Raw genomic sequence first — 11,533 nt, forward strand, 5'->3', positions numbered from 1 at the left:
ATTTGTAAGTCGCTTTGGATAAAAGCGTCTGCTAAATGACTAAATAAATAAATAAAATAAATAAATAAAATGCCACTTTTACTTAGAGTACACTAACATACTAAAACACATGTAAAGTATTTGATTATTATTTTAACTGTAATGTTTTATTCAATATTACATTATTAAATTTAAAGTCATTATTACAAATGTGTAATTACAAATATGTAATTATGTCATAAGGGTCATTTTTCAATTGGGATTTATACACCTGCAATCTGAATGAATAAGCTTTCCATTGATGTATGGTTTGTTAGGATAGGACAATATTTGGCTGAGATACAACTATTTGAAAACCTGGAATCTGAGGGTGCAAAAAAATCAAAATATTGAGAAAATCACCTTTAAAGCTGTCCAAGTGAAGTTCTTAGCAATGCATATTACTAATCAAAAATTAAGTTTTTATATATTTACAGTAAGAAATTTACAAAATGTCTTAATGGAACATGATCTTTATATTCTAAAGATTTTTGGCACAAATGAAAAATCAATAATTTTGACCCATACAATGTATTGTTGGCTATTGCTACAAATATATCCTTGCTATGTTTGGCTTGGTGGTCCAGGGTTGCATATATTTAAATACACAACATACACGTTTCAATATAAATTACAAAGTATATTTTAGCTTACAGTGAATGCTTGTCTGTACATAGATTAGACAGTACACTTAACCATATTTCAAAGATAATATATAATAGATAATTATGAAATTACATATAAAGTTGCATTTAAGACGCATTTAAGTCCTACTTACGTGGGTCAAAAAAGCACTCTTTTGTTCAACAAATTGTATTTAATATAAATTGAAACTATAATACATTTTCACTTTTTCAACATGTAAACAACATGCAAGTAGTGTCTGAAAACATTACATTCTGTTTAAACCATATTCTTTTAAAGTATATTATGTTCAAAAGTACTCTTTTTAAAAGTATGCTAAAGTGTACTCCTTTTTCACGAGTGACCACTTTAAGCCTCCTAAACAAACAGAACTGTACATTTGTGTCCATGAAACCAATTGCTAAGTCCTCTAGGCGAACCTGTCTAGACCTTATACATATAATTTTCTTGGACACTTCTTACAGGCTTCTTACACTTTAAAATTTCATTGATATCTCTCTTTTGTTATGAATTTTGATGAAGTCTCTTTTATTTGAGACTTACATCCTGGGACAAGGATGTGAAGAATAATGAGAAGGGCTGTGAATTTTGTCAACAAAAAGCTAATAGAGACCAATTAAGATGATGGATATCTAAAATGAAAACAGCAGTGATCTTTTTTTTTTTTCGTTGGAGATGAGCCATAATTGGCCAGGTTCTCAAAAACCTTTTAAAGTGAACACGTATCAGACTTGTATCAGTACAATGGTTCAAAATAAATACACATGTCAGTAAAGTGGATGGAAAATGTGTGGAAAAAAATAAAGTGCTTCTACTTGTCATTGCATAAGCCGCATCTTCTCTAATGAGAACCAGGAATCTCTGTGTAAAGCCATTTAGAATACAGACCTACAATGTACCACAGCTATTAAAGGGTGAAGTTCTCACTAATCCAGGTTCATTGTAAAATGGTCTACTGTATATGTCTGCACTGCAGATGTAAAAAAAAAAAAAGTTTAGTCTTATAAATTCTTGAAACAAGAAACTTCAAATGCGTGCTGAAAATAAGTAAATGGATTACATTTGAAGAAGCCCATTAGGGAGTACCATGATATTCTCACAAAAATAGCTTTATGTGGACAGCAGCTTCACCAGGCAAGTCTTATTCTTCAAAAGGGTCTAGGAGTACCTGATTTTCCTCAATTGTTAGTCAATTTTGTGTGTATTATTAAAGCAGGATGCATATAAAAGATTTTTGTTGAGACGTGACTAAGCAATCATATTGCGAGGACAATCTGGAGAAAATGTGCTCAACATGACATTGTGAATTGCATCAGCATCAGCTCAAGGTTTACCTTGAACACTTGCAGTAATCCTTTCTCTCACTGCAAATATTACAATACAATTCCATTTCTCCTTATATAGCCTGAGGTACAATTCTTCCATCCGCTCTGATTTTGTGTTTGACCACAGCAATACTGTTATTATTGTTATTATTATTATTACAGTTATTGTATCATATATTGAAATTGTTATGCCACAATATTATTTATTCATAATTTACTTTAAATAAATTAGAAAGAATTGAAAGAATTAAGTAGTAATTAATGCCAAATTAATGAAAGAACTATCGTTAAAATATTTAGTAATTTATAAGAGGGCTTTATTTATAACCTTTACTGGATCTACTGCTCTGATAAAAGCAGCTTGTGTGTGCATATAATTTCTTCCATTATTCCAAGGAATCAAATTTGGTGCCGTAAGTGAGTTAAGAATTCAGATGGAAGTATGGAATTAGAACACTTATTTTCATGCTAATTATCCTTTATCAATACCTTCTTTACAGGTCTGCTAATTTTTGGCTATCTGTTGTACTAATAAGCCAGTCTGGAACTTCTACTTCTGGCATCTAACCAAAGCTAGGTTTAAATCTGTGCGATTTATTGTAAATTTTAAGGTAAAGGTTGAGAATGTGAGTACTTGAGATGGCTGACTAACACTTTAGTGCTCGAGTTATGAAAAGCTTATTACCAGATGAACAAGTACTGCCCCCATCTGGTTGGTTTTTACCATCGTTCTTCCAGTTTAATTTGTGTACAGATATGACATGTAATAAATGATGGCTTAAATGTTTTGTTCAGGCTGATCTTTTTTAATGGGACAGAATATTCTGCTCCATGGAAACTAAATTATGCTATTAGTTTTCATCATATATATTCATATTTCATCAAATGTGATGGGACCAAGACACCACAAGAATAATGTGTTTTGTAATGCAGATGAGACATTTATAAATAATAGACAATTACAGAAATTATCTTACCAAGACAACACCATGTAATGAAGTCATTAAATGCACAACTTTGCTTCCAGAATGAGACTGTCTGACTCCTGAGTGAAAATGAAGAGTGCATTAGGAATTTTAATAACTGTATGCACAGGGTATATTGAAACACTAACACTTGCTATCTGTAACTAAATACAACAATGTATTATTATTTAAATTACACTCTTATTGTGTGCAATTTGATACTGTGCCTACATAAAAAGAGAATGGTTTTGAGAACTTAGTATAGTGCTTGAAACTTCACTGAAGGATAAAGGAAAACGCTGCCATGACACTTGATAATTCTGTTTCTCTTGCTTACATTGCATTCATATCATACTGCAGAAAAGAAACTTTCTTTTAACAATGTATGTCAGACTAGTATCAGATTGGATAAAGTGATCTGCTGTTCAACGAGCCATAAATACATTTAGAATTTAGACTTGGATAAATATAGTTCAGAAAAGCCCACAGTGATGACAGCACATCACCAACAAAGGCAGTTGCATCGCTCAGTGGTTGTTCTTAATGTTCTGTGCTTCTGGGAGACAAACACTTACAGACCAGGTAAGAAAGTCAGGTTTTCATAGCATTATTTTAATATAGTCTATATATCAGCAAATATAGGTTTGACATCGCTAAAATGTTTTGAAATTTCCAAAGCCAATCGCATCGCAGTTTAGGTTTGGAGTTAAGTTATAACATTGTGTTCAAAAGTCTTAACAAAAAGTGAAACAATTGATAATTTGGGAAGTGCAACATCTCATGTGTTATATATGACATACAACACAAACATATTTATAAGTACAACATGCTTATTTCAATTCTTGGATATTTAATTTGACATCAGTATGACGCTGCTATGGAAGATCTTATTGGGAATCTTTCTCATTGGACGACTCAGTCAAAGTCAAGACCTTCTAGAGGAGAATATAGAGCAGACAGTGTTGGATGAAGGGACTGAGGGAGGGGAGGACGTGGAAGAGCCTGAGGGTCTGGGAACAGATGTCAGTCAACCTGATCATAGACAGCCATGTGCCATGTGGATGGGAGGTGTTCCTGGCACACCTGGGCACAGTGGAAAACCTGGAAGAGATGGCAGAGATGGGCGTGATGGACCGAGGGGTGAGAAAGGAGATAAAGGTTAGAGTAAGCTCACTTTATACAGTTTGGAACTTTGCTAGATCATTTGTCTGAAACATACAGTGCTTCTGACTTCTGTAAGTGGCATCTGTGAACAAATAATTATAGACCCCCCCCCCCTTTTTTTTCAGAATGACATGAACTTTCCTTAGCGATTTTTGCAATTAATTTTAATTAAATTTTCAACATGTAATCAAAATTTCTCTCTTAATTTTCTTAATGTTACTGGTGTTGTTTTTGTGAATGATTCATGTTGCTCCACGTCTGAAACCACCTTTTATCTTGGTTTCAGGTCTTTACCAATGGCTTGTTAAACAAAGCTATTTAAACAAACTCTTAGTTTCAGAGTAGGTTTAGAGTTGAAAAACAAACAAATCCAACCCAATTTAGATGAGGCCTGTACCATGAAGCTAGTTGAACAAACTCAGGGTTACAGGACACACAAAACCAAAACCAATCCAATCAGGCTTTGTCGGTACCATTACACTAATCATCAGCTTTTCTTGTCAGCTCAGGCTTTGATCCTAGAAAATATCTGGAAACTCCCTACTACCACAACCAGCTTTGTGAAATAGGCCACAAGAGATAAGGGCAGTGTAAATAATGTTATCCAATAATCAAACATTAAACATAAATGTTTAAATAGTATTTTCACTTGACATCAGAGTGTTGATGTGCAGAACACATACAGGCAAGCTTTACCGACTGAAATAAATAAATTAATTAATTAACAAAGTAAAAATTTACTGAAAAGAAAATGTTTTTGGTTTTATCTAAATAAGAATTATTTATCTTATGCTGATGAAGCTTTTGTTTATGGTGAAATTAAGTTGTAAAAAGCCATTGATATAGGGTACACTGAAAAAATGGGGAAACCACACTTATTGACAAATGCACTCAATTATATGATTTGTAATCTATAAAACTAAACTGCTTATCTTTCAAAGTGGAACTTCAGTCAGTGTTGATGCTATGGGAATGCCTCCGGTGTTGCTGGTATCTGAAGCATGTGTGCAAATACGCCAGTTCAATTGGCTGATGGCAGTGACATGACAGAGCATGACGTAAGCAGTGTCATAAAAGGTCACATGTCATGGAATCCCCAGCATCTTTGTCTTCAGGAAGCCATTTGTCTGTGTGTGCATGTGAAAATCTTGACCTCTGTGTGTGTTTGTTTGGAATAGAAAGTGTCTGTTTCAAAGCAAAATGGAAAAGGAAGTTTAGAAGATGTCATGCCATGTGAAAATTACACCAGGTGACACACAGGATTTGTATCATCTGCCTAGGAGTGTAACACGCTCAGTCAGCTCTCAAGGGAGCTGGGTGTGCTCACAGTGAGGAAGTTCTTCTCCTGCCCAGCTCTCTTTCAGGGGGATGGGCAGTGACTTCATTAATAGATTCGAAAATGGAGCTGCCAAAGGAGCTTGAAGCAGGCTTGGCCTTTTCTCAGCCATCCCTCGCTAGCTCCACTGTTCTCATGCCTGATCTGGAAGCCCGCTCGGTGGCCTCTATGATCTGGCGAAGAGCATGCAATTGGCCCAATCTAGCTCTGAGGAGCTAGATGTTTTGGAAAAAGAGGCAGAAGTATCCAGTGAGCTCGCCTCCTCCCTTGACCCTACTTACAATAAGTTGGTGGAGATTATGACCCACACCTTGGCCAGGCTAAAGTTATACTGATTGGCGGAGAGAGGAATCAGCTCCCAGCAGGCTTGATGAGCTTCCTCACAAGCCATAAATGCTCCCCACGGTGAGCCATTTCTCCTCGATCCTTACCAGGAATTGGTGAGATTGTGGGAGAAACTGTACTCAGCCCGTGTTTTTGCCTCTTCTACATCCAGTTGCATTTTCATGAAAGGCACCCACCTTGCCCTCAAAGCCCTGTCAGACTACATCAAGGCTCATGGCCAAGGCTTACACAGTGGCCAACAGGCAGGTGGTGCCCTGCACACCATGCTGTTGTTGCAGTCCTATCAGGCCCAACTTTTGAAGGTCTTTGCCCTTTGTGCCACCAGGTAGGTAGGCCGGGCCACAGAGCAACATCTGTGGCTTATCGTTTTAGGGCTCTAAGAGAAAGAAAGATATTTGCTCCTTGATGCCCCAATCACACATTTTTGTCTTTTTGGCACCACCTTTGAGACTGTGGTCCAGAAGTTAAGGAAGGCGAAGGTTATGTCGGCGGCATTTAAGCTGCACATCCCTTGCCATGGTCAGGGTCCTTCAGTCCTCTCCTCTGACTCTGCTCATATAGTCCCAGCTGGAGACAGGGTCAGAAAACAAGCATTGCAGCCCAGACCCTGTCTCTGAGGAGTCGTGTTTGAGGTGGAAAACTTGTAAGAAGCCCATGAATGATCTTAGGGAAGTAAGACAACAAAAGCCAAAGCACTAGGATCCTTCCAGGCTTCTGATTCTGATCTTGTAAAAACCTATTTAATTGCATTGTACGACTGCTAAAGTATATAATGATTCTATTTTTTGCAGGTGAAGCAGGTGAGAAAGGAGATCCTGGACAGAAGGGAGACATTGGCCCTGCTGGACCAAGAGGCTTTCCTGGGAACCCAGGTCTGAAAGGGGCCCGGGGTGAAAGTGCTTTGTCTTACCATTCAGCCTTTAGCGTAGGTCTGATTGAGCTTGTTCCCACCACCAATGTGCCAATCCGCTTCAACAAGTTCTTCTACAATGACCAGCACCATTATGATGACGTTTCTGGAAAGTTCCGCTGTGTTCTGCCAGGAGTGTACTTCTTTACTTATCATCTCACCGTCTACACTAAAGATGCAAAAGTCAGTCTCTACATGAATGACAAGACCATCATGTTCACCTTTGACCAATACCAAGAGGCCAACGTGGATCAGGCATCAGGTTCTGTTATCTTGCGTTTGGAGGCAGGAGATGAGGTATGGCTGCAAGTCTATGGAGATGAGGCATTTGGGGGAGTGTATGCAGATAACACCAATGACTCTACCTTCTCCGGTTTCCTCCTGTATCCTGATATTCCTGAATCTGCACGGAGACGTTGACAATACCTAAATGAATTAATTTGGTTATTTTTTGCATTGGGAGATGTGATTCAGTTTTGCACCAAGCTATATTTATGAGGTTCAGCAAAGTATTGCATGTCATTTGAAATCCATTTTTATTGCTGTTTTACAGAGCTTCAGACATAATGAATCTGCTTTTGTTCTTGAATGCCTGTTTGAGAATAATAGTATAGTATGTTTCCTTCCCTATAATAACTAAGTGCTAGGGCTGCACGATTATGACAAAAATCATAATTGTCAATTATTCCCTTGAAATTGTAATTGCGATTATTAATTAAGATTATCACAATTTACATTGAATGATGTTTATACCATTGTTTGATGCAACTGCATGCCGTATTTTATATGAAAATAAACAAGCTGAAAACACTCTAACTGAAAAAACTTTTTGTGCTTTTCAATAGTATTAAGCCTCAAATGTCAACTATATGTTGGATTGGTTTCTTCTTTAAATTATGAAAAATTCATATTTCATAAAAATATGAATGGTATTATAATGTTATAATAAAACTAAAATGAAAACAATGGAAAAACCCTTAAGGTAACATGTAGAAAGAAAAAACGCATCTTAAGCACACAGAATAACATAAGTGGACTTTGAACGATTAATTGCCGCTTTGAACGATTATGTAATTGTGGCATCCATAATTGTAATCGCAATTAGAAAGTCGATTAATTGTGCAGCCCTACTAAGTGCCAAATGATTCAAAATTGTTGATGAGTTGCCAAGTTTAGAGGTATCCCCTATAAAATCAATCAAAATGTTACCAGACAAATGGAAAGGTTTTTTTTTTTTTTTGTATTTTACCACTAAGCATGCAGCTGCATCTTGGACAGTGATTTCAATTAATATATTGGCATTTCTATTCTGTTTTTCAACTTCATTTATTTATATTTTTTAAAACTTACTGTATCATGTTCAATACATGAATTTCTAAGGCCTCTATATTGTCAGCATGGTTATTTAGCCTATTTGCCTTTTGTCATCTGATTGATAGCTAAACGATTATAGGTAAGAGGCTTTTCATAATATATTTTTAAAAAAATCCTCCTTCAGGTCATGGAACATATCATTTTGCTGTGTGCTTCAGGCTTTTGAGAAATGGTTATTTGTATATCTCTCCACAGGAAGTCGTGGCCTAATGGTTAGAGAGTCGGACTCGTAACCCAAAGGTTGCGAGTTCGAGTCTCCGGTCCGGCAGGAATTGTAGGTGGGGGGAGTGAATGTACAGCGCTCTCTTCCACCTTCAATACCACGACTGAGGTGCCCTTGAGCAAGGCACCGAACCCCCAACTGCTCCCCGGGCGCCGCAGCATAAATGGCTGCCCACTGCTCCGGGTGTGTGTTCACGGTGTGTGTTTGTTCACTGCTGTGTGTGTGCACTTAGGATGGGTTAAATGCAGAGCACTAATTCCTAGTATGGGTAATCATACTTGGCCACATGTCACGTCACTTTCATTTTCACTTCTCTATCATCTATACGCATTGCATTTGATGTTTTGCCCCCCACAAAGACTACATACAGATACATACATGCAGATTATGCTTTAATGTTTGATATCAGATTATGCAAACTTTAAAATAAATTTGTCTTTAAAAAATATTTATTTATTTATTTATTTATCATTGACCAAAACAATGTTTAATTCTTCAATGTCATGTTTCATAACGTGCACGCAACGTGGATAAACTACAACAGGTAAATGTATCAGCGTAGTCTATGCTGTTTTCAGCTGATGCGTGAATTTCACTAAACAATATTTATAGGACCTGTCATCCAATGTCAATCACAATAAACTTTGTGCTTTGTTACTTTTAATTTGAAACAAAGTAGGCCCTATCAGTTTTCAAATTCTGTCAATTTTATCATGAAATAGAGGTGTGTGGAGCACAAACTAACGCAGGGTAAGTAACAACCATGGTTTAAAGATTTCCACACATGCTAACATAACAAAATTTACTGTATTTACTAGTTGCCATATCAACACTATCTAAAGAAAGAAATTGTGCCAAAATTGTTTCTTCCAGTTTCTGGATGAAGTAAATTTTTCATCCCAGTTTTTAGTGTTTATTTATCATGAGACAAATCTGCTATTATTTTAATCTCCAATTTGTTATTTAGCAGTTTAGGAAGTTACTGTATTTAATGCTTCGCTAACTAGCAAAAGACACTAACCAGTGTTAAATTCCAGTTGTGCAGATGGGGAACGTTGTAACACTGCATTACAATGTGCCCGCTATTATTAAACCTATGCTATACTATATAGATTACTTATGTAATTTACACTAAATACTTTTATGAATGTTAATGAGAATCCATGTTAAACAAGTGAATAAAGAATGATAGTCAATGTTCAATGTTCAGGAATTATTATTTCAAGAAATGTAAAGCAGTCTATTTGTTTTGTGTTCATTGTTAAATTTAAATGAATATATATATATATATATATATATATAGTATAGGGCCACAGCCCTACAGAGTTTAGCTTTAACCTCAATTAAATGCACCTAATACAGCTAATCAAGTCTTAGAAGTATTTAAAAACTACATAACCAAGGAGCAAGTGGTGGTGTGTAGGTGTTGTGTCTAGAAAGCATGTCAAAACTCCATGAAGCACAATCGGTGAGAACACACAATACATTTGACCAGTCTGTGGGAAGTAAATTAAGCCCTCAAATGAAAGCAAGAGCACCCTCCGCTGAAGCTGTAATAATAGCATATTGGCTAAACACATTTGGCAAACGCTCGAGTTCGTATTTATGTTTGCAGGACAGTGTCAAAGGGGTTTCTGTTTTCAACATTTTTGCAATGCTGAGCAATGTAGCCAATCACAGACATAATTCCACTGACATGTGGAGTGGCGTTCCAGAGACGTGACTGCAAGCCAAATGTGGGGCATGTCATGTTTTGGAGATCTTGTCATGGACCCAGGAAAAAACGGGGCTAACTTTTGAGGGGTGGCTTTCTGCTTGTGGCCCAACTACAAGTACCACTGTTGAGTGCTGCCCCTTTAAGAACGTTGTTTCAGTGGACCCATGATCGCTGAGAGAGAAGGCACAGTAGAGAGAGAGAGGGCTGACAGAGAAAGGCCATGTTGTTCTGCTGTAGCTTGTTGAATTTCTAATGATTTCACATGAAAGTATGATTTAAACTATATATTCCCAGCGTGGTTAGTAATGTTTCGTTGTTTAAGTAATCTGAGGTGACTGATATATTGCTATATAGATCGCTATTTGCGATTAGCCATTGCGCATAATATTATACGCTTTTGTTTGCTGTTTGTGTAGACATATGTTGTTTATTATGTTACTTGTTTAACTATTCGTGCGATATGTTGCATTTAGTTAGTAAACAAAGTTTAACGTAAGTCTGTGACACGAGAGATTGTTCCAGAAATTTGTATTGTATCACATGTGATAATACTTAATGCAAATGTGATATGTGAAACATTGCTAAATATTAATTGTGAACTGTTTTGTGTTTACAGTTTGACCACGCACGTATGCACATATAAATGTACAAGAATTCTAAACTACAAGTAAACAACAACAACTACCAAAATGTGTACGGTGTGAGTTCTGCACTAGTGGAATAAAGGACAAAATCAAGTTCCAAGTTAATGTTATCATTTCACGGGTAACATTAAAGTCAAACACGAGGAAGAAAGAAAATTAATAACAACATGGACCAAGAAACAGAAGAAAGTTCTACCCCAGATCAACAACAAAGGGGTCTCAAGTGTCAACGTGGAGGTGCAAAGGCTGCTGTGACACGCTTGATGACACAGATTACAACTGCTATGAACTGTAATCAGCCCAAAGAGGTAGAGATGAAACTTGCTGCTTTGGATAAGGCTGTTATGCGGTTTCATGAGATTCATGACATGTACCAGAAAACATTAGAAGATGATGATGACCTTGATGCTTATATGGGCTATTTAACGTCAGTCCTGCGGGATGTGCAAGACTTACAGCACACAGTCTTAAGCTGGCTTGAAGACTTTAAGCCATCAATGGAATCTTCTGATGCATCAAACTTCCAAGAGGAACAGCAAATGCTTGATGAAGCTGTTAAACTGCAAATGTCTCCTGTAGACCAACTATCTACCCAGTTTCAAGAGCTACAGAATCTAAGACAGAAAGAAAATAAAGAGTTCTCTATGCTTTTAGCATATCAAGAAGAACGTTTGCGTGCAGAGTTTAAACTACAACTTCAGCAAGCTGAGTTTGAAATGGATGGGCTGAAAGGCTTACTGAAACTCAAAGATGCTGAGATGGAGGAAAATCGACAAAAGGCTGAGTTAATGACAATAAACAAAGATTTCTCAACTCCTGTCTCAGGTAACCCATCCCTTAACTTTAATCCATCATTCTCAGCAGTAA

General features: G+C 36.7%; 1 protein-coding gene and 1 long non-coding RNA gene across 2 annotated transcripts; one reads left to right on the forward strand and one right to left on the reverse strand.

The window, feature by feature from the left end:
* The first annotated feature begins 3,454 nt into the window (after positions 1-3,454).
* On the forward strand, positions 3,455-7,409 carry adipoqb (adiponectin, C1Q and collagen domain containing, b). The gene is made up of 3 exons (XM_016478076.1): positions 3,455-3,535; positions 3,819-4,111; positions 6,590-7,409. Exons 2-3 carry the CDS (start codon positions 3,820-3,822, stop codon positions 7,126-7,128), a joined length of 831 nt encoding a protein of 276 aa, XP_016333562.1. The 5' UTR covers positions 3,455-3,535; position 3,819; the 3' UTR covers positions 7,129-7,409.
* A 783-nt stretch (positions 7,410-8,192) lies between these two features.
* LOC107681761 (uncharacterized) lies at positions 8,193-9,161 on the reverse strand. Its single transcript, XR_001633298.1, has 2 exons — positions 8,616-9,161; positions 8,193-8,267 (listed from the first exon to the last, which is right to left on the reverse strand). It is a non-coding gene; the product is annotated as an uncharacterized LOC107681761 (long non-coding RNA).
* Positions 9,162-11,533: the final 2,372 nt, after the last annotated feature.

The sequence above is a fragment of the Sinocyclocheilus anshuiensis genome, unplaced genomic scaffold (genome assembly GCF_001515605.1).
Source record: "Sinocyclocheilus anshuiensis isolate Anshui unplaced genomic scaffold, SAMN03320099.WGS_v1.1 scaffold436, whole genome shotgun sequence".
NCBI classification, from domain to species: Eukaryota; Metazoa; Chordata; class Actinopteri; order Cypriniformes; family Cyprinidae; genus Sinocyclocheilus; species Sinocyclocheilus anshuiensis.

Coding starts and splice junctions, on each gene's coding strand:
- adipoqb (XM_016478076.1), top strand. CDS start 3,820: ATGACGCTGCTATGGAAGATCTTATTGGGAATCTTTCTCATTGGACGA. Junction 4,112..6,589: donor GGGTGAGAAAGGAGATAAAG/GTTAGAGTAAGC, acceptor TATTTTTTGCAG/GTGAAGCAGGTGAGAAAGGA.